General features: G+C 44.0%; 2 protein-coding genes across 6 annotated transcripts; one reads left to right on the top strand and one right to left on the bottom strand.

Moving 5' to 3' along the window:
* GNPDA1 (glucosamine-6-phosphate deaminase 1) lies at positions 1-7,273 on the top strand. The gene is made up of 7 exons (XM_028717952.2): positions 1-142; positions 2,312-2,441; positions 3,238-3,339; positions 4,740-4,922; positions 5,456-5,640; positions 6,064-6,238; positions 6,765-7,273. Exons 2-7 carry the CDS (start codon positions 2,318-2,320, stop codon positions 6,860-6,862), a joined length of 867 nt encoding a protein of 288 aa, XP_028573785.1. The 5' UTR covers positions 1-142; positions 2,312-2,317; the 3' UTR covers positions 6,863-7,273.
* RNF14 (ring finger protein 14) lies at positions 7,260-21,310 on the bottom strand. 5 transcript variants are annotated; one of them, XM_077924501.1, is made up of 10 exons: positions 21,184-21,310; positions 19,152-19,303; positions 17,269-17,431; positions 14,405-14,556; positions 12,389-12,895; positions 11,447-11,675; positions 10,944-10,979; positions 10,395-10,567; positions 9,366-9,496; positions 7,260-9,007 (listed from the first exon to the last, which is right to left on the bottom strand). In XM_077924501.1, the coding sequence occupies exons 3-10, from the start codon at positions 17,420-17,422 to the stop codon at positions 8,956-8,958; spliced, it is 1,434 nt and encodes a 477-aa protein (XP_077780627.1). In that variant the 5' UTR covers positions 17,423-17,431; positions 19,152-19,303; positions 21,184-21,310; the 3' UTR covers positions 7,260-8,955. The 5 variants fall into 5 exon arrangements, with proteins under 5 accessions (XP_077780627.1, XP_077780629.1, XP_077780628.1 ...); XM_077924503.1 differs by having other exon boundaries at positions 21,208-21,275; XM_077924502.1 differs by lacking the exon at positions 21,184-21,310 and adding an exon at positions 20,977-21,165.
* Between the last annotated feature and the right edge of the window lie 1,729 nt (positions 21,311-23,039).

Raw genomic sequence — 23,039 nt, forward strand, 5'->3', positions numbered from 1 at the left:
GCGAAGGGGAGGGGACCGGGGTGGAACTTCTGCTCTTGGCTCGGCTCTTCTCTCCACGTGACCCACCGCCGTTCACATGACCGCCTAGGCTCAACGAGGAGGCGGGTCAGGAGTAAACTGGAGAAGGGGCTGTAGCGGAACGGTAAGTGGGAGGAAACATGCCCGGCGTTCGGTGTGGGCAGCGATCCAGGATGCGGATCCCGGGGTGTTGCCTGTTCCTGCATGTGTGGACGTGCTGAATGACGTGTCGAGGCGTGTTCCGCACCGGAGGGTCGGGACCTGTTGCAGGACCTGGGTCTCTTGCCGGACGCGGCTGCCTTGCGTGGCTGCTACAGAGGGGTCCTTTTGCGTGTGTCTGTCTGTCTGTCTGTCTGTCTGTCTGTCTGTCTGTCTGTCTCCTCGTCGTCTCTTCTCCATCTAGTGCTCTAAAATAAAGTTCCCTTTCCCGCGGTTTGGTCTCTGATCTCTGAGCCCTTGGCATGCAGGTAGGAGTTAAATGTTACTTCCCTCTTGCGGTGGCTTCCGCTATGCCTCCTAGCAACATTCCTTTTAAACAGCTCATCCGCCTCGCGATGGGGGGGGGGGTTGAAGAGAGAAAGGGGAAAGAGGGCTTTCTAAGTTTTACACGCTTACACGTAACCTGGGCTGATGGCTATGAATCAGCAACTGATTTGGCCGTGTTTCTGATCAACCGATATAATGTGGGGGACAGATACGCACTCTTCCCTAGGTGTTGTTAGCTGCTTTTGTTGCTTAGTTGATCTAAAAGTGCCCGTGCAACCTGTTGCTTACTGCCTTCTGCTCAGTGCACTGGAGGGTATATGAATGTGTGTGTGTGTTATATAAACACACTCACAACATCAGGTGGGAATTGTACTGGGAAAATATCCAGGTCCGGGTCTTTGCTCATGGTGCCTACTGTTCACGCTGGGTACGGTATGTTCTATCTCCACGGTTGGAGGCCTATGCCTCTGAATACCAGTTGCTGAGAATCACAAGTAGGGAGGGTGCTTTTGTACTTGGGTTTGGCTTTCAGGCTTCCCACTGACATCCAGTTAGCCACTGTGAAAACAGGATGGCCTGATTCTGCAGGCTCTTTTTCGGCTGATATATCAATGCTCTTGATAAAAGTTTAGAACACCTTTGTTTCACTTGTCCTTCTCATTGGGTTATTTGGAGATCCTTTCATCATCTAGCAGACCACTTTTCCCTTTCAGATCATCCCTCTGGTGCTATTTATTATGTTTTTATATATGCTGGACGCCGCCCAGAGTGAGTGGGGCAACCCAGTCAGATGGGCGAGGTACAAACAAATAATAATTGCTGTTGCTGCTGCTGCTGCTGCTGCTGCTGCTGCTGCTGCTGCTGCTGCTGTTGTTGTTTCAAAACCTACTTCTTCTGCAAAGCTTTTCTTGGACCATCACAGTCTATGCCCTATGGGATTTTTTTTACCAGTGAACTTTGCATCTACATTGTTTTTTTCATGCCCTCTTCTGCCTCCACTTCTCTTCTGTTGATCTAATCTACTCAACACTCAACATAGTACACAAATGAATCTGAAAAGAGCAAACCCTGTGCGCTGGCTTACAACCCACCCAACTTGTGCCTAATGTGTACATTACAGTAGCAGGGGAGAAACACAGAAGGAAAAGAGGCAGAAATCGGAGCTAAAAGATGAGTGTATATGTTGTTTAAACACTTGTCAACAAGGAAGAAGTGCAAGTGTCTGAGGCATCACAGGACTAGAGTCTAGACTTCAGAGGAAAAGGGGAGGAAGTGAGTGGAGTGAGGCATGAAATGGAATAACCCAAGGCTGAAAGAAGAGCATCAGCTGAGTAGATTCATCCACTGCTGCTCTTGCAGTATATGCTATGCTGTCATGTGTACTGGCAATGGCAGCTCTGCAGGATCTGGAGCAGAGGTTTTTCCAGCCCTGTTACTTGAGTGCCTTTACTGGAGATGCCGGGGTTGAACCAGGGACCTTTTGCATATATGTCCTCAGTCTGTGAGCTACAGCCCCTCACAGTGTACTGTTGTTGACCTGTAGGAGAGAAACCACGTTTGCGTCTGATCCTTCAGGATCACTGCTCCAAGCTGATCTCGTTTGCCCTCCTTTGAGAGACTCTGTATAAGCTGCATTTTCTTTCCTAAAAATACCCTTATTACTGTTTTTACCTGGGAGCAGTTTCAGGCTTGCAGGCCAAATGCATCCAAGCTGTTGGCTTTAGGAGGGAATGGTGGGTAATGATGCTGCTGATAGCTTGCCACCTATTAGCAATCTGTTAATCAAACCTTTCTTTCAAATTTGCAGGTTAGCATGAAACTCATCATTCTAGAGAACTATGCTCAAGCCAGTGAATGGGCAGCAAAGTACATTAGGAATCGGATCATCCAGTTTAGTCCTGGTCCAAGCAAATATTTCACCCTTGGACTTCCCACCGGTAAGTGACAAGCCTGGCTTTGTGATGGAAAGGCTCTTACCTGAGTTTTCAACCCCTAATTTACTTTGCTCTTAGTCAGCTGGAGGGCTCAGCCTATATAATAGACATTCTTCTTTATAAAGGGTATTTGCCATTCTTTATGAGAAATGACTATTCTGAGGGCATCTCTATTTTGGTAAACTACCTTTAAAACAAGATCCATGTAAACTTCTTTTTAAAACACTTTTCTGTTGTGTGACTGCTCCACTACCCTCACATGCTACACATATTATTCCCAGTTTTACATAACCCCAAATCAGCCTCAAAATCCTATGGGCTATGTAGAACTGGAAGATGGGGTGCAATGATGGTGGGGGATAGCATCTTCCTTGGAATGTACAGACTATGGACCCTGTTAGATCATGTGATGAGGATTCTGTCACTTAATGGGCTTATTTGTCTTGCGTCATACACCGTCCCCAAATTCCTGATTCATGTACTACCCCACTGTATATGCACAGATTGGAATCATAGTCTCTGCATGCCAGCACTTAAGAGACTCTTCCAGTACTATTGACAGAAAACACTTTCAAGAAAATGTGTTTTGGAGCTAGGGTGCCAATATGGTCTTGGAGACCTTAATGGAAGTACTGATTAGAATGAATCTAAACAGGTGGAGCTAGAATTGAGCAGCCCCACAGCTGTTGTTCTATAGTAGCACACACAGGGATTTCTAGTCAAATGCATGCTGCTTACCATTTCTGTGGTCCAGATTTAGATCTCCCTGACTGTGCAAGGCTTTTTTTTTAATCTCCAGGAAGTACTCCATTAGGATGCTACAAAAAACTGATAGAATATTGCAAGAATGGAGACCTTTCTTTCAAGTATGTGAAAACTTTCAATATGGATGAGTATGTGGGTGAGTCACCTTTTTGTTGAGAACTGCAGGGGGGAGAAATAATTGCTATTCTTTGCCCACAGCATTTATTTACTGTGATCAACTCAATAAGGGTTTATTTCTATACAGTATTGCAGTGATTCAGGAACCGAGCTTATGAACCAGGAAATGGCTGGTTCGCATCTCGCCACTTAGCAGCAAGTCACTCTCTCTCAGCCCTTTTTCCCCTATCTGCAATACGAGGACAATAATAACGGCCCACCTTGCAAGGATGGTTGTGAGGATTACTGAGATAATGTATGAATGCTGAAAACCTAAGAACTGTCTTTCAGAAACGAATAGTGGACTATCAGATAGCAAACTCTAGTAGCAAAGAATGAAGCACAGCAAAACAGGGGAGGGCAGACTTTGGGCTTGCAGGATCTATTTTGTTGTTGTTGTTTTACTAAAACCTCAAGATCCACCAATCTGAGCTACTGTAGGTATAAAAGACATACAGTGGTACCTCTGGTTACAAACGCTTTGGGTTACAAACTCCACTAACCTGGAAGTAGCTGCTCCTGGTTGTGAACTTTGCCTCAGGAAGCGAATGGAAATCCCGCACCAGAGGTGCGCACGGAGTGGGAGGCCCCATTAGCAAAAGCACGCCTCAGGATATGAACGGTTTCAGCTTAAGAACGGACCTCCGGAACAAATTGTCCGTAAGCAGAGATACTACTGTAAAGTTCCATAAATACACATCCAATTAAAGATCCAGATGCCTCGGAGTAGCTGCTGAGCAAAGGGATTTGTTTTTAGTACCAGGGCTCATGGTCCTTTCATTCAAAAACCCATTCCTGCTTATCTCCAAACATTGTTAGTTCAGCAGTCTGGTTTTTTTTGTGGGCAGGGGTCTGTTTGTTTCACATTGCTGTTGCTTTCATTCAAGCTGACAAAGCACCCAAAATATGTATAAAACGAATATTCATTAAATTGCTTCTCCGTGTTTTTAAACTTAGCCTTTGGGAGAGGAAGCAAGAATTTAGTGTGTGTAATGTAGACGAACATTTTGAAGCTGCTATAATCTGAATGCTGCAGGTTCTGACACTTCCCCATGATCCCTGCTTGCTGTGAATTAGAAAACAAGCTCCAAAGATTTGTTCTGTTCTGTTTGGCCACACTTTCTTATCATGGGTCCAGAGAGAGTGAACTTTAGACTGCTGTGTAATGGGCGAGGAGGAGCGTGGGTCATCAAGTAGTGACATAGTATCTGTGGAGTGTGAAACTCATCTGGAGAGAAACTCATCTGCAAAACCAACAATAAAATATGCAACTTTCCCCCCTGCTGGATACTACAGGAGAACATTGGTCTGTTGCTGCTGCATTCATTTCACAGAAATGCAGGAATATATAGCCCTGAGCTAACCTTGTGTTCTTGTCAGGTCTTCCAAGGGATCACCCAGAAAGCTACCACTCCTTCATGTGGAACAACTTCTTCAAGCACATCGACATCTCCTCTGAAAACACACACATTCTGGATGGAAATGCAGCTAACCTAGAAGCAGAGTGTGAGGCTTTTGAAAGAAAAATCAAAGAGGCTGGAGGAATCGAACTCTTTGTTGGAGGTGAACATTGAGAGGGGGCAAGGTTTGAACATGCGTGGCCATCCCTCAGTGACTTGCAGGTCGTGAAATGACCTTCGTAGATCAGCAAATTGCCACACTGGCTTTTTGTTTCTACCTCACAGCATGTGCTTTGTAGCGAAAGCAGTTCATTTTATGCTGCAACCAGAGTGATGAGCCATCAAGGGATAAGATACCAAGTGGTGTACACACATTGTACAGAAGAGGCAGATAGTGTCAGTTAATTGAAGATTGCTGTGGCAGTCTAGTTTCATTATTTCTGCTTACCCTGTAGATAAATCCATTCCTTTTTTTAGTGACTTTGTCAGGTCCTGGGATATGGGAGATGCTTTTCCTAAATGTTTATCAGGGGCAAGTAAATTTTCACAGGATGGTTTATGAGCTAAAGTCAACTTGCAACTTCTCTGTTAAGTTTTCTTGAGCCCAATAAGCACCTAATCCTGAATCACTTTCTTGTATTCTTGATGTTTCCTTTCTTTTCGCTAGATTCTAAACATGAACTGTCTCCATTACAGGTATTGGCCCAGATGGTCATATTGCCTTCAATGAGCCTGGCTCAAGCCTGGTGTCCAGAACCAGAGTCAAGACCTTAGCTATGGACACGATATTGGCTAATGCCAGATTCTTTGATGGAGACCTCTCCAAAGTGCCCACAATGGCACTTACAGTTGGAGTGGGTACGGTCATGGATGCCAGAGAGGTTAGCACAACAGTACCTTAATTTCAGGGATAGGGAACCTGTGTCCTCCGGAAGTTGCTGAACTACCAGCTTCTATCATCCCTATTAGCAATACTGACGGGGGCTGATGGGAGTTGGAATCTTAGAGTGGAAATCAACGTCACACTGACTATGATGAACATTCCAATGCTGATAGCACTAGTTGCTACTTTGCTCTCTCTGCCCCTTGTTGGCAGACACTCTCAAATATTGGTAGTATCCGCTAACTTTTGTCCCTTACTTTATTTGTAAAATGTTGGTTTTCTAAATCACGTCCCTTTCTCATCTCCTTCTCCACCCTAAAATCTGTACATATTGGAGAGTAGCAAGGAACATTTTTCTTATCTCGGAAGGTGACAAAAGCCCTAAGCCTAACTGTGTTCCCTCTTGTGTCTTACAATTCAGGTTATGATTCTAATCACAGGAGCCCATAAGGCATTTGCTTTGTACAAGGCTATTGAGGAAGGAGTAAATCACATGTGGACAGTGTCCGCCTTTCAGCAACATCCCCGCACTGTCTTTGTATGCGATGAAGATGCCACACTGGAACTTAAAGTAAAAACTGTGAAGTACTTTCAAGGTCAGTAGCTTGGTAATGAGGACGAGAGATGGTCACCTTGTGTGTAAACAGCCGTTAAAACACGGAAGTGAAATATGGTCACTCAAAAGGACTTTACAAGAACTCCCCCTGGGTTGCTAAGTACGGCTCACTGCTCACCTGTTTTATCTTTTGGGAGCCTTAAATACAAGGAGAATCTTCTGAGACCATAACATGCAATGCAGATTGTTTTGGTCCATTCTCCTATTCGGAAAGCTATTACCTCACTGGGGAGTCACTAATTATTTTTCCTTTACTTGCTGCTACTCTTTTTTAGAAATGTTGAGGAGTGCAGCTTATATTTTTTAAAGCTCCTAGTGGTGTACAGTATACTACTGTGAACTGAAAACATTTTAACTGGTAACCACCCCAAGCTATTTTAGTAGTGACTGTAAGTTTAGGCAGAATGTGAAATATTTCCTTTGAAGCTACTGCCAGTTTTATTGAGGGACTCCTCTAATATCTGCATTAGAACTAAGTGTCTGCTGTTTTGTATCAATTAATTCAGGTTTGATGCTTGTTCACAACAAACTTGTGGATCCACTATACAGTATGAAAGAAATGGGAGGAGAAAAAAGGCAGTCCAAGAAGCCATATAGTGACTAGCCTCTTACGATTTGGACCAACTGGTTATGCAGTCCTTAAACTCACATGGAGCTGGTTGAAAACACCCTGCCTTTGTATCTTGGGAACGGTCGACAGCAAAACACGTTATTGGAAAATATCATTTACTGAGTGGTGAGGTAGTAGCAACGGATGCAGCTACACCAAGCACTGTTCAGCTGCAGAGCTAACTGTCAGTTTGCCCCCTTTTTAAAGACCAAATGAGAAAACAGAGGCTGACTATTCTCCTTAACAGAGCACTATATAACTTAAGGATTACCGAGAAGGAAATCTGAACCTGTTATCTGTTTGCATAACAAAAAGATGATCTGTAACCAAGAATGGAACGTGAAAATGTGGAGCTTTTGCTACTAATTTTTTTAACATTAAAATCCGTACATTTTCCCAAAACAATCAAGTTGTATTTATTCTGTGGGAATTGGAAAGATGGATTGAAACATTGTTGGGGGCTGACTGAGAACTAAGGAAACATAATCAGAGAAAGCAAGAACTGTAAGTCATCCAGAGAACACAATTTTTTAAAGTTTCCACAATTCTGTAGTGCATCATATACAATGACTATATAATTCCCCCACTTCTAAGTCCTCCATGGTGCCAAAACATTGCCCATGCCATTGAGCAGCCTGCTCTTGAACTCTCCTTACTATTACTGCCTGGACTAGTCTTCCCCAACCTGGCCTCCAATGTTTTGAACTAAAACCCATCAGCCCCAGCCAGAACTGAGTAATAATCCAAAAGAGCTGGAGGGCACCTGCACGGGGAAGACCGACAACAGCTTCTGGGGATGCAGGATAGTAAATCGTTTTTGTTTTCTGTTTTGCTTCCTTTTCTATTACATCAAATATCATACTAGCCGTATATAGCTTGCGTGAAAATTAAGGTTGCACACCAAAATTCTTTAAATGTACAGTGCACTGATTTAGTCTCTTCACAATGGAACCGTTTCTTCTTTAATTCCATCTTTTGGGATAATGCAGATTTTTAGTGCATCTCCAGGGTATACATCTCTTTCTGCAGCAGAAATAAACACCTCCTTGACTAACTGCAAAGCCTTCTCCAGAGACAAGGACACTTGCTCCCTATTTTGCAAGTTCTTGAGGCCAACCTGCTTGTCAGGCAGAAGCTGCCGCCTCTCTCACACAATCCTAAAACTAGCATGCTGGCAATAGTTTGAGGACTTAATTGTGCCAGTGCATCATTTAGCCGTAAACTAGATTATCTAGAGGCAGGTGTGATGGTGAAAGTGAATTTGTATGTAATTTTTATATATATGAAGCTATTTTATAGCACCTGTTGACCTTCAGTAGGGTGAGCTAGTAGGATGGCAAATATTTATATGCTGTGTGGAAGGCCAGCTTCAGAAATGAATATGGGAAGAGTCCCAAAAGTTCAAATAACCTCAGTGTTGGAAAGTGCTTCAGGAGGTGATGAATGAAAGGTAAAAATCAAAGAAATCATGCTCTCAGGTTCATAAGCCAGAGAGGATCTCCACTCCTGCTGGAATAGATTCTAGCATGATTGAGTTGTTGTTCTAGCATAAGAACCATTAAGGAATCACTGATTTTATAGCAATGCACATTTATAATGCCACTTTCTCCTTAGTATGGGTAAATAACAAAAATAATCACTTTCCACTTGTTTCAGTGGCAGCAGAGACATTTGCAAGAACTGGCATTCTAGTGAGTTTGCTCTATTTTTTCAAGGTGCAAGGATCTGAAAATTACATAGGATTTCAAATCAGCCTGTGAATTTAAAGTGGGAATAGAGTACCTCTGGCCTACGGGCCATTTCTCCCCTAGCCACACCCACCTGCCCCACACTTGATGCCAGTTGAGTGACAGGCGGGCAGCGGCCTGTGGGGTAAATTCCAGCCCCCGTGTTGGAAATGGTTCCCCAGCCCCAGTTTGAAGACTTTTAGTGATGACCCAAAAAAAAAAAAGTTCTATATTCATACTCTTTCAGTGCGTATGTATACTCTTCTCAAGTGCCAATGTTTAAGTACAATCTTGAAAACATCATGGGTGGCACAACTTCATTTTTCTTTGATTTCTTTCACTTTGGAATCTGGGTACAGACTAGCCCTCATCCTCCCAGAAGTTGCCATCATCTTCCCCACCTCGAAATAGCCTGAAACACACAAGAAAGCAACTCTTGAATCAGGAAACCATCCAAACGGACCTACACATAACAAGACATGCACTCTGAGGTTCAGCTTCCTTCAGCTCTTACTGAAGGACCCATTCATACAGATGTGCTGAAAAAGCACATCTTTGGATTCCAACATTTCAGGCAGCATGTTCTCAGCACAAACAAAACTCATATATAAAGCCTGGTCACCAAAAGAGAGCATGTCAAAGAGAAGACTGACTAGGTAATAATCTGCGCTGAAATCCTTCTAGGTTTCAGCTCCTGCTGATCCAAATAAACTGGCCCCAAATGCAGTTGATGTAACTTTACAGTTTCAGTATTGCAGAAGTATACATACCGATTAAAACAGGGAGATGCTGGGTCATTAAAGTGCATATATGGATTTCCTCTTGGCAGAGAACCCATACAAAGCCAACAGAAGTACTGTGTACAAGCAGTACATGTCATCTTGTTGCAGCCATCCAACTTCTGACAGTGGAGAGAAAGAAAGACACAAAGGCAAACAACTTCAAGTATCAATTATGTCTTATGCCCCAGTCATCTGTGCTGTAATCACAGCACATTCAAAAATATGAAACTTGCTGATTCCCTTCTAGGGAAAATTAACTCTGCTCTCTCACACACAATCACACAGGATTTCAGTTTAAGATCTTTCCACAGGGGGTGGCTGTGTTAGTATATTGCACAGAGAGAAAAACACATGTACAAACAGCTTGCAATTCTTCTCGCCCCAGATGTACACACACACACAACTTAGAAGAACACACCATGCATCTGACAAAGCAGGGTCTATTTGATGCTTATGCTGTTTAAATTTGTCTAGGTTGAATCGAGACTTGGGCATGCTTAGAGTAGACCCACAGAAATCAGTGGGATTCAAATTAGTCATAACTAGCCTAACCCCCACTGATTCTAATGGGCCTACTCTAAACATGACTAAGTCTGAATTCAGGCCTTAGGGCAGATCTACACCACATGTTTAAAACACATCCAACACACATTTGAAGTGTGTGGCTTCCTGCATAGTGGGAATTATAGATTCCCTTCAGAGTTACACTTCCAAGCACCCTTGTCCTAATGCCAATAGAAGGGGACACCCTTCCTCTCCTTCTGCCTTCCTGGTTACATCATGTTCCTTAAAAACTACAAAAGCCAATTTTCTAAGTGTGTGTGTGTTTCAGCTTTTGAACCCCAAGGGAAATCTGGCTTTGGTTTAGTCTTTTCCCCACAAAACAGACTGTGCATGGGTGCTAAAGAAGGAAACATTCAAGGTTCTAAGTTACTTGCCTATAAGAATCTGTGTTAGTATCCTTAAAACAAATGCCTTTGATTCTCTGAAGCATTTCCCCCTCTGCCCTGTTCTCACCTCTATAGGAGTCCCACAGCAAGGACAAGATTTGGAATTCTTTTCCAGCCACTCTTTGCTGTCCATTTCCTCCAGTGTCTTTTGAATCACCCTTTTCCCGTAGCGCTGCTCTAAAAACTTCTGCGTGGCCTCATCTGCTTCAAGGTACTCCTTGCGCAGGTCTGCTAACTTCTCTGAGGGAAACAACAGAATGAACAGAAGGCGCTGGTCAAGTCTGGCAAAACCGAACTTCACAAACATGTCCAACTCCACTTCTCAAACAAAACAAATGCCATTACCGGTCGGCTCATCCCATATGGAACAATCAACAGGGGTTGTGAAGCAGCTGAATCATGGGCAATCAACGGGTTCTGAATCAATTCCACCACCGAAACTGATTTCCAAAACTATTGATGTACATAATTAGTTCAGGGCTTATTAAGAGCACTGAGCTCATTGAGGAGTTGATTACAGCCCTTCAGCCCTCTCTGTATGGCTATCAGGGCTCTCCCCAAGCTTCGCCCTCTTTCTCCAGGCAATGGCCCTGTTTTGCACCCCGACTGTTTTTACCTGGATCGAGTGTGTCTGAAAATGCTCCTGGCTTTCCTGGGTAGAAGATAAAGAGGAGTGTGTGGTGTGTGTAGAAAGTTGCTCTACTGTACGAAGGTAAAATGTACATTTCTTGCTCCACCTTCTTCTGCCTCTAGCCCTGTCAGCCACTGTCATGTGGCCTTTGGAGGGTTGGAAATGGGGCCTTCAGGCCGGAAAGTGTTTCCCCACCCCACTCTGGTGCACACCTGACTGTACACAACAGAATCTCAAAACTAGAGGCAGTGCTTCTTCTTCTAATGGGGTGAAGAGGCCAGTGGAATGGAGAGACAGCAGAAACAGTGGGACGAACATGTTATGCAGAAGACAACAGAATAAGCTACATCCTTCAGAGAACTCCACTTAAATGATCTTATGGAAATAATATCATCAAAAAAGTGTCTACCTCAAAAGGCGAACAGTACATACATTTAACATCCAAACATTTCACAGTTAAGAGACTACTTTTGTTGAGTTCAACTCACCTGCAGTGACTTTACACCGGGAGACGCCATGGTAAGTCATCTTACACAACGTACAGAAGGCATAATTGCACCTGGAACAGATGCCCATCGTGCCAGATGGTTCCTGCATTACAGGTGTTTGGCAACATGGTCGTGGGCAATATACCACATCGGCCATCATATCCAAGCTCGACTGGAGCAGCAGGCGGTCGTAACGTGCAAAGAGTTCCTCTTCCACCAACTCTTTTACCTAAAATGAAGGCGATCAATAAAATTTAGGGTTGGATCCAACTACATTCTAGTCAAGAGTACATCCACGGAAATGAATGAACCCATGAATGAATGAACCCGTTCATTTCAATGGGTCTATGCTGAGTTTGACTGCCATTGGATACAACTCATAGTGTTGATGAGTTTCAATTATCGGAAAAAGAAGGAGCCTGCAATGGCTTTATTTGCCTAGCAAGATTCAATCATGGCTTTGCTAAGAGAAGCAAAAGACACACTGCTGAGGTATTCATCAGCTACTTTCTAGTTAGACCTGTTGCCTTTTCATAGGAGCTTCAGCTAGCAGATCATAGGAGAGAGCAATCAGTGCCCAAGACAGCATATCTACATGTGTTCCAGTTATTCCAGTACCAGACCAAGTCAAATTCCAGACAGCATCAAAGATTCACAAAAAGCTCCAGGTAGCACACTCATTCCAAATTACCGTGGCCATCTACCTAATAACTCATTGCAGAAAACTAGAAACATGGATTTAAGTTTGTGCTTAGTCTATTTCACAAAACTATCGTCCTAGTCCTTTACAGCCACAAATCTTTTGCATTGAAGTCCAGGCTTTCCGCTTTGGGTTAACGCCTATCTATTGTGGGGCTGAGAACAGTGCTGCACTTAAAAACAAAAAAAAATCAAACTCTTTTTTTTCTTTTAATGGATTGCCATAGAAATTATTGTTGTTACCTGCCCAGGAGTAGCAACGGAAGGACATTTCGGTTCTGGACAATTCAAGTAGTGGACCTCACCATCTTTGATTTTAATTTCAAAGTAGTCCTTCAAGCAAGCCCTGCAGTACACATGCCTGCATTCCATAAAGTACATACATTCACTTCCCAGCTTTTCAGAAAAGCAGACATTGCACGTGTACATTTTACTGTTGAAGCACTTTTGCCTTTGGGCCTGATCAAAGTCCAGAATCTCTCTAATCAGGCTGGACAGAGACTCAACATCCTGCACGGCTCTTGCATCGAGGGCTTCTTCATGCGCGGCTGCGGCTGCGGCGCCTGCCCCATCCTCTTTCCCTTTCCTGCTTTGTTCTTGTCCTTGGTCACATATCTCTGGCTCATAGGGCGAGCTGATGTTCAGATATGTAAGTGTTTCTTCCTTGAGAAACTGCATCCAGGCAAACAGGATCACACAGCCTCTGTTTTCTTCCCATAAGTTGTCCAAATGCTTACAAAGCGCAGAGAGCTAGAAGAAAAACAAACGGCAGGGACGTGAGAGCATCTTCTACACTTCTTGAAATCTGTATTGCACTTTATCTTTTAAGAAAGCATACCATTTCAAGATTAGGGGTTGGATTCAAGTAATGGGTCCCACTAGCAGAAGCCCACACAAGGAATTCCACTAGTGAAACAAGGCTTTTCTCTCTCCCCCACCCCCGATTAGCTGGGGGGTGGGAGTCAGAAGAACCCCCAGAATAGCAAAGAGGGGGAGGAGACAGCAGATTGTTCTATCTGGAAAGCTGAAATGCTTGCGCTGACAGAATGATTACCATAGCACCATGCTGAATTCCTTCCTGGGGTTGGAACTCAATGTAGTGCAATGGAGCATTCTGTTGAACAGAAGCTCCTAGCTTAGCGCTACAGCCTTAATAATATAGTAAGAATTTAGAGGTCTCCCTGACAGCAGCCACAGCACAGGGTGTAAAATACGTGCAATTCCAGAAGCAATTAAGTGTCCTTTGTATTTATATTTTATTTATAAAATGCCAGATGTAATAAATACCAGGGCAGTGTACAATGTCAAAACATAAAACTTCATTCCAATAGCACGTTACATTGGTAAAATGTAAGCTGGAAAGCTAGAGAGAATTTGGCAAGACTTCTAGTAAAGAAGAAAGGAGTCTCATTTGGCAATCCACTATTGTTACTGCAATAATTAATGGAGCTAAGTTCCACTGATTTCAATGTCTACTCTGATCATGACTTACATTGGATATCACCCACACACTTTTCTCATAATAGAATAAACTAAACCAAAATGCACATACCTCTCTCACTCTTTCATAAACAACTATAGTTCTAAAATAAAAGCTATTTCTTTAATGTAAGGCAACAGCATCTAACTCTCACTTTCATGAAGCATTTTTAGTGTTATTGATGTCAAATGTTGAAACCCCTTTATTTCCTTAGGTCCTAAACATAGAGTAAGAAAACCTTTGGAAAATCCAGTGATCTGATAAACTTGGAACTAAGCATGGGGCACAAAGTGAGTTTGGATAACTAGAAGGCTGGGGACTTTGCTGTACTCACACCATTTTTAGGAGAGCACAGTTGCTCATCATGTGCAGTGTTCATACTGCATGTCCCACATCACACAACAACCCTTTGTGTGCAGAATATTACGGGTGCACATATATAGATGACGTAGAAGGGAAAAGGAAAACCACCATTTATGGTAGGATTTTTCAAAAGAAGAAGCAATGCTAATCATGCCGAAGTTCATTGGACATGAAGGATTTAGAGCAGCTTTAAGAACAATTAAAAACGTTTTAAACTCACACCATCTGACTTTAGGTATGACAGTGATACATCTAAGAAGTATTAATACATTATTCTTCCTAGCTAGCTCTTAAGCTTCTTCTAAGTAGTTTTTTGTTGCTGCATCCAGATTAATAACCAACCACGATATTAATCATTAACAAGAAATATTACCATTCTGGTGAACTACACGAATTGTTAAAGATCTGTATCAAACCTGTGCCTGAGAAAGCCACTTGCTACTGAGGGTGAAGACAGGAGGGGAAGTTGACGGGTAGTCTGGTGGGAATTCAAAATGCAGCACAATCGGAGGCAAAAAACAAACTCTGCATTCAAACTTGCTGTTCTGGAGATTCTCTGTCAGGTTGCCTAAAAAAATAAAAATCTGAGTGTCAGGAAGAGGCAACAAGCTGTGCTACTACCTAACAGAATTGTTTGATATGGTTTCATAAAGTTTCCCTTCATCTGAAATATTTCTGTTATAAAACTAGTTCACACAGACTCTACTGAGATGTGTTTGGATTGCATGGTCCCTCCTTCCAACATGTTTTTTAATTCTCTCTTCCACTTCCTGGTTCACAGTAACCATTGCTTGCTGTGATGTTAAGCAAAAATCATGGTTATCACTAACCCATGTTTTGTCTCCAAAGAATGAGATACCCACTCGGTAAGTTCTAGCTTCCAATAGTGGTTCTGAGGCAAACTGTAGTTAGTAGTAACAGTCATTGGCCCAATGCAGACATTGCAAGAAACTATGTCTGAGGATGTGAGCCTGCAATTGTTGCAATGTCTGAACCAGGCCTTAGCTAAATAACATGTCTCTAAACCAGTGACAGGGAAACTCTTGTCTTGTGGGCCAAATTAAGCCCAGCAGGTTGTTTTGGCCAAACCATACCCACCTTATTGTTGACAATAAAATATTTGAAGTCCCAGAAAGAATTCAAGCCAGGGATGCAAAGGAAGATTTTTTCTTTGCAACCTCAGCTTGAAGTTTGACTCACCTAACATTGTATGGTGTCAGGTGTTGGGCTGGCCACTCCCAGATCTGGCTTTCTGTTCCCCATCCCTGCTCTAAGCAATAGTTGAAGCCTCTTAATTCTTCTACCACTGTGATTAGAGCAGGGGTAGCTAATGTGGTACCCTGTGGATGTTGTGGACATTATCATCCCTGACAACTGGCAGCGCTGGCTGAGGGGGATGGAGGGCTCCATGTTGGCTACTCCAGGCTTAGGGAAAAAGCCCATTCCTTTCTCTGAATTCCCCAAAGGGAGAATGGTTTAGATCAGGCTTTCTCAGACTCGGCTCTCCACATGTTTTGAGACTACAATTCCCATCATCCCTGACCACTGGTCCTGCTAGCTAGGGATCATGGGAGTTGTAGGCCAAAAACATCTGGAGGGCAGAGTTTGAGGAAGCCTGGTTTAGATGCTCCTGAACAAAACAGAAAAGCCAGACAAGCAAATTCAGCCTAACACTGTCATCCCATACAGTTAGGTGCATTCGTACTGGTGGGACAATTTAGTTGTGCACATGATTTCAAACTAAATAAATGTATGCATAAAATATTTCAGAAGGGAACAACATGATACCAACCATATCTAGTAATCCACAAAGCTTTCAAAATAAGGTAATGGAAAACTTTAAACTAGGATCTTAAGTTCAGTGTCTATCTTCTATATCTTATTAGGAAATTGTTCCTCCCTCTTTTGCTCTGTAAAAAGAACATTGCAAAATGAAGAGAACGGTAGGAAAATGTTGTTGAGCTCACAATCTTAAAAATAGCACGGTTCTGTCAGCGGCAGCTGTTTTATAAACATTTCCAATGCTTATACGCAATATTAGACAGGAGGGTTGCTTCAACAGCTCTCTTTCTACCAATTAATATTTCAAGAACTCTTCTAAGAAGCTCTGATGAAAGATACTACACAAATGAAAAATTAATAGAAAAGCACATATTTTTTTAAAAAGAAGTGTGAGGTTCAGTTCTTTAGGTGTAAGTAAGCTTCAGTCCTCTAAGTTGCTATGCCAGCTAAGATACAGGCAGGGTGAAACACAATATTGTGCCAATGCAACATCTCATTCTGTGCTGGCATCACACCAGCACAACCATATTCAGTCAAAAACTAGGGAGTTCTATCAACGGAAGCCTTCTTCAAGGACTTCTGCTTGTGCAATGGGGCTTCCCCTCCATTCCCCCTCCCAAAAAACCTGAAATAGGGAAGGGGATTTCAGGAGAATCCCTAGAACAGTGTGCAGGAGGAGGATTGATCCGTCTGGCAAGTCAAAATGCTTGCCCTGATGGAGCAACTGCCTTAGCCCAATATTGATTTCGTCCCCAAATAATCCCACTCTACGGAGGCCATTTTATTTTGAAGACAAAGCTCTGTGATTATGTGTGATACAAGCAGACTGGGATCTCACATAACCTGAGCAGCTTTCTTGGCAAACATTCAATGCACCTACCCCTTATAGAATTTACAGTTAGCTAAAAGTTTTAGGGCTGGTTCACCTTCAGGCCCAATATGTAACACTCACACAACCTATACCAGGGGTCAGCAATTTTTTTCAGCAGGGGGCCAGTCCACTGTCCCTCAGACCTTGTGGGGGACTGGACTATATTTGGGGGGGAGGAGGGGAATGAACGAATTCCTATGCCCCACAAATAACCCAGAGATGCATTTTAAATAAAAGGACACATTCTACTCATGTAAAAACACGCTGATTCCTGGACCATCCTCGGGCCAGATTTAGAAGGCGATTGGGCCTTAGTTTGCCTACCCATGACCTATACCAACAAAATGTGTTGCATGATCTAACCTGTGTTACACATACTTGCCCCCATCTATCATATATCCATGGATGTGGCATAGCAATCTGCTCACACCATATATTCGCCAGTATGGGGGTGGAGGTAGGGAGAGCAGGTGATCCCAAGGCTTGGTCCTGTGCAATACCATGTGAAGAATGAACATATCAGGCCACTGTGCAAATCAGCCCCTACTTCTTGAATAAAGCACTTGGAACATACAATAGTATTGCAATAAACTCAAAGAAGGTAAGTATCCACGGAAATGGACTCACCACTCATACGTATGGTGAAGCCTGGTGGCAATTCCACAGAGATTCTAGTTTCTCCTCCTTGTACAGACTGCGCTCTCTTGAATTCATCTTCATCATAGATACTTGCCAAAGCAAGTAGCTCATCTTCCTGAGCTTCTTTGTCCTCTGAAGACATTTACAGTTCCTGTGAATGATGAACATATCCCCAGTATAAATTAAGCAGACTCCTGTAACAAGAATGGTCTATTACAGCATTAATTCAGATCATGCTTAGGGCAATCTTTGGGTGATCGGAACTGAGAAAGAATGAGCCGTCACCGATAATCCTGGCTTCTGAAGGGATTGGCCATAGGAAACGAGCACATGTAACCAACAAAGCAGGGCTGAATGCGCAAGGGGGTTAAATACGGATTTCTGCACTGTACCCATCAAACCTGCCCAGCAGCAGATGTCACCCACCCATTAAGGTGATGTCATCTGATTGATAGGTGGGCATGGTTCACAAAAATTGTCTTAGGGACAAAACTGGAACCCATGCTGGGTGAAGACTGGCCTGAGGGCTGAAGGCTCCCCAACCCTGTGCTAAGGCATGCTGCAGTCAGCCCTGTAAAACTTCACTGCTTCCACAAAATTAGGGATGGCTCTTTAAAATTTATGGATGCTGTATGCTGACAAAGATGTTTTCCTCCTGTTACACAGTTGTTTTACTGTGAGCTTTAGCCTGTTGGATTACTATATAGCCAGCTTAGATGTTCTCCCTTCAGCTAATTGGTCAAGCAACCTCTTTCTCAAAATTCACTTTCCATGTGAGAAATTGAACTTCATGTCGAATGTTCCATCAGTGGAAGCATTCAGCTTGCCAAATGAACAACCCTCCTCACCTCCACCAGCACACTTTTTTTTTGGGGGGGAGGGTTCTCACCCCACCCAAGAATCAAAATCGTGGGGGGCATGAAGGGGTGCACAAGTAGAAGTCCTTCTGTGGGCTTCCACTGACAGGTCTCATGAGTGGAATCCTCCCTCCTGGACCACTGTGGCCAGTTACCTCTTCTGAACTTCAACTGCCTTCCTACTGTCTTTTCTCCTCTCTCCTGTATACTGAACCTAATGGCATGAAATAAGTGGTGGAACAACAATAAGGTAAAAAGGTAAAGGTAAAGGACCCCTGGACGGTTAAGTCCAGTCAAAGGTGACTATGGGGTTGTGGCGCTCATCTCACTTTCAGGCTGAGGGAGGCGGCATTTGTCTACAGACAGTTTTCCGGGTCATGTGGCCAGCATGACTAAGCCGCTTCTGGCGCACGGAGGACCATGACAAGTGCCAGAGCACACGGAAACGCCGTTTACCTTCCCGCTGGAGTGGTACCTATTTATCTACTTGCACTTTGATGTGCTTTCGAACTGCTAGTTTAGCAGGAGCTGGGACAGAGCAACGGGACCTCACTCCGTCGCAGGGATTCGAACCACGGACCTTCCGATCAGCAAGCCCAAGAGGCTCAGTGGTTTAAACCACAGCACCACCCGTGTCCCTTACAACAATAGTAGGGAGGAAGAAAGCAAGACTAGAAAGCAATGGTTTTCTAAGTTTAAGCACATGTAACTTAAATACCCTCCTATTACTTCCCTGTTTATACCTGCCCCTACTTCTCTCTTCCTCTGTTGTGACTCTTGTGTCAGATTTTAAATTTGTAAGTTCCTTGCGGCTTACATATCCCCTCATACTTGATAAAGTGAAATGTGCACTGGTGACAGCACAGCAATCTTTTCTTAAAGGTACATTAAAAATGCATTTTCTTCCATCAAAATAATTATTTCTTAAGCTACACACAATAATACACAAGCAACTCCAATGTGTAACGTTGCTGATTTTCATTTTAGCAGAGGAATGTCGTAAGAAATTGGTACCTTTCTAGTTAGTCACATCAATAAGGCCTGATCATCAAACTTGTTTATCCACTGAATATCTAGGGCAACAGGAATACAACTTCTTGCTGAAGACAATGGCATTGGTGTCTTAAGTGGTCTCCAGAGGGTCAATGATGCTTAGTGCTTGTTTTCTGCAGAAAAAGAAATAAAAGGTAAGAATCCTGAATTTCAGGGGGTTGGACTATTTGACACTCATGGTCCCTTCCAACTATACAATTCTATGATTCTAACATTACTTCTACTCTGCTAAAATATAAAATTCCTGGTGGGTGCTTTCAGTCCCACAACAGGGTTTACTGAATTTAGAAAGGCTCCACCCTACTAAACCAGCAAACCCATTTAGTAGGAGTAATTCCCATTGCAGTTAAAGGGACTTATTTCTGAGCAGGCACATATAAAAGTGCACTATAAATCTGACTAGTTTTAACTCTACAGCACGTTCCAGAGCATATACTATGTTAAAAGATGGGATTGTATCCAATGAAGCTGTTCCATTTGCACAATGACTTTGGCATGTGCAACAAGCCTTGCTGTCCCTTTCCTTCCTCTTGCCCCTACCCAAAAAAATACAATCTGGAGGATTGAGGCGAACCCCAAAACAGATTTGAGGAGCACATGAGGGGTGTTGCTCTGTTGTGCAAGCAGAAGTCCTTGCCCAAATGGGATGACATCACTGGATATAACCCTTAATGTGTAGACAAAAATCAAAGTCATAGTGGTATAACAGAAGGCAACAACAAAAATCTACTACAAACTCCTGCTCCATGTCAGAAGAAAATGGAGAACAAGGCATTCCTGACAAATGCCTACACAGTGTCTAAAAACCCTTAGCTTCCCTTAGCTACTGCGTAGGGCTGGGCGATACCTGGTTTTCAACATTGTGCTATATCAACCATGCGATATACTGATTTATCACAATGTCTGAAATGATGAAAATAAGTAGAGGCCAGTGGAGTCATGTCCTGGAAACTGCTACTACTTAGCAGTCTAAAACTGATACATTTTTAACTACCTTTACCATATTGATAAGACTGTTATTTTATGGAACAGCAACAGGGGTAGCAGGAATCAGGAGAGAAGCGATGACCAGCTTCAGTTTTTCCCACATCGTGATTTTTTACATAGCACACACAAAACATTGTGATTCGGGATATATTATGAAACGCTTATCACAATGTTGACCAGTGGCGTAGCGTGGGTTGTCAGCACCCGGGGCAAGGCAAGTAATTTGCGCCCCCTAACCCGTGGATTTGCGCCCCCTAACCCGTGGATTTGCGCCCCCTAACCCGTGGATTTGCGCACCCTAACCCGTGGATTTGCGCCCCCTAACCCGTGGATTTGCGCCCCCTAACCCATGGATTTGCCCTAACCCCAGATGTTGCGCCCGGTGCGGCCGGCCCCCCACGCTACGCCACTGATGTTGACTACTAACTGGTTTGGGACAATATATCGCCAAACCCTACTCTCGCATAATCCTGCAAAGTGTTCCCTTGACTGCAATGGCTCTCAAGAGCTAGATGCCCCGTGTCCTTAAAGCATTAAGGGAGAAGTAAACAAAAATAGCACAAATGCAGAGAAAGGGGCGGGGAAACTGCATCCTTTTGGTGTCAGTGACACTCAAAATGCTAGCATGTAGGACTTTCAGCTATAGTAGCTGGGGACAAAAGAAGCAGGTGTGCAAATCATTAGACTTCACTGTTGGGGGGGTGCATCCCCCCCCCAACCAGGCTACCATCTACTCCAGATTAGTTTCCTAATACAGACTGCGCTTAGCTTCCGGCCAGACCCCGAAGAGTCTCGCAACCTGGGCGTGGCAGACCCCGCCGGTGCACAAGGAAACGCCGGAGCCGCGCCAGCGTGCCTCTCCTATCGGCAAATCCCCCTGCCAGCTCCCGTGGCCGCTCCAGCCTCGCCAGAAGCCCCCAGAAGGCGCCGCCAGGAGCAGAGCAGGGGCGTCGCTCGCCTCGCAGGCAGGCGCGCGCGGAGACCCCGGCCCCGACCCGTCACTCACCAGCCGAAGCGGCCCCTCCCTCACCTAAGTCTCCGGCCCTCGGCTTCCGGGTGCGACTCCTAGAGCGGCAAGGAGAGAAAGAGAGAGAGGAGAAGGGTAGAGAAGCTGCACGGTTGGCAGCCTACGGGTCATGCGCGCCCTTCGGCTTCCGGTTTGACTGGAGGTCTCCATCTTAACGTTCTTGGAGGGGTTGGAAGTTAATGGAGCGGCAGCCGCGTTCGTGTCCGGCTGGCCGGGGGGAGGGGAGAGGGATCGCCCTCCCGACCCCAGTGAGAACTTTTTGGCCGCTTTGGAACGTGGGTTGATTGCAAACGTGTTTGGCAAGACGCCCTTTTTTGCCGAAATCAGTTTAACTTGTCGTAAATAACCTGTGTATCTTTTTGGGTGTGTAGTTGGGCTCTGCTGTCTCTTAGCAGCAGTGTGTGATTACGGCGCGACATGGAGATCCGGGTCTGTGACGTTGCGTTTCGCCAACAAAACAGTTGAATTTGCTGAAAGGTGCGATCGTGGCATCATAAGCACCTTTAAGTGGTGCTTAAGTCATTCCCTTTGAATTCGGTACGATTTACACCCTACAAGCAAGTGGGGTTAGAACTGCAGTCTAAACTGTTATTAATCGCAGGGCGATACCACATACCTTCCCAACATTTCTCTGATGAAAATAGGGACATCCTATGGCGCTGCGGGTTAAACCACAGAGCCTAGGACTTGCAGCTCAGAAGGTCGGCGGTTCGAATCCCCGCAACAGGGTGAGCTCCCTTTGCTCGGTCCCTGCTCCTGCCAACCTAGCAGTTCGAAAGCACGTCAAAGTGCAAGTAGATAAATAGGTACCACTTCAGTGGGAAGGTAAACGGTGTTTCCATGCGCTGCTCTGGTTTGCCAGAAGCAGCTTAGTCATGCTGGACACATGACCCAGAAGCTGTACGCCGGCTCCCTTGGCCAATAAAGCGAGATGAGTGCCGCAACCCAAGTCGGTCACGACTGGACCTAATGGTCAGGGGTCCCTTTACCTATTCTCCATCAGGAAGCTTCTCGTACATTTGATCGCCTGCACCACATAAGACGACATATACACATTTATATTGGTGGCTCTGCCTCACCTACCTCACCGGGTTGTTGTAAAGAAAATATGTGTGAGGGAAGGGATCGTGTTTAACATCTTCCACAAATGAATGGAATGAAATAAAGTTTTAGCAGCTGCCTTGAGTCCCTGACAGGGGAAGAGGTGAGATATACTGTAATTATTATTAATAATAGTAATAATAGAAAGAGACTGGCCAGAAAGTAAATCCGATTGAACTTAGTGTGACTTAGTTCTAAGTAAAAATGCTTCAGAGTGCAGTGTAAGGCTGCCTGGTCTTGACCCAGTTACCTGTGAATAAGCTCCATTGAAAACAGTGGCACTTATTTCTGAGTAAAGACAGTGTAAGACTCCATTTACAGTAAAGGAATAAACACTCCGTGTGTTTCCAGAGAAATGGCTGGCTGCTGAAGCATTGCAATGAAAGAATTTAAAGTGGATTGGTAACCTTTTCCTTCAAAATTATTGGAAGGGCTTTGCATGCCAGCTTCACAATTTAATTTGGTACAGGGATTTTATTTTCAGGATAAACAGGACCTAGTTTTGCACCTAAACACTTTTAATTGTTCTCCCGAGATGTGAAGGAGGAAAAAGGAAAACACCGACATTCTGGGATCACATCAGAAACAGGGACAGCTTCTGTAATTCAGAGACTGTCCCTGGAAAGTTATGCGGATATTATAGATCTATTGAAGTGGTCCACTGATTTCAGTGGCTTCTGTCCATTAGCCTTACTCAGAGAATATTCAATGATATTAATGGACATGACTAACAG

The sequence above is a fragment of the Podarcis muralis genome, chromosome 2, assembly GCF_964188315.1.
Source record: "Podarcis muralis chromosome 2, rPodMur119.hap1.1, whole genome shotgun sequence".
Classification (NCBI taxonomy): Eukaryota; Metazoa; Chordata; class Lepidosauria; order Squamata; family Lacertidae; genus Podarcis; species Podarcis muralis.

Excerpts from the sequence above, each read along its gene's own strand:
- RNF14 (XM_077924501.1), bottom strand. The coding sequence starts at position 17,422 with ATGTCTTCAGAGGACAAAGAAGCTCAGGAAGATGAGCTACTTGCTTTG. Across the intron at positions 12,896-14,404 it reads AGTGGCTTTCTCAGGCACAG|CTCTCTGCGCTTTGTAAGCA; the intron begins GTTTGATACAGA and ends TTTTTCTTCTAG. Across the intron at positions 11,676-12,388 it reads CCGTTGCTACTCCTGGGCAG|GTAAAAGAGTTGGTGGAAGA; the intron begins GTAACAACAATA and ends CCTTCATTTTAG.
- GNPDA1 (XM_028717952.2), top strand. The coding sequence starts at position 2,318 with ATGAAACTCATCATTCTAGAGAACTATGCTCAAGCCAGTGAATGGGCA. Across the intron at positions 4,923-5,455 it reads AATCGAACTCTTTGTTGGAG|GTATTGGCCCAGATGGTCAT; the intron begins GTGAACATTGAG and ends TCTCCATTACAG. Across the intron at positions 5,641-6,063 it reads CGGTCATGGATGCCAGAGAG|GTTATGATTCTAATCACAGG; the intron begins GTTAGCACAACA and ends CTTACAATTCAG.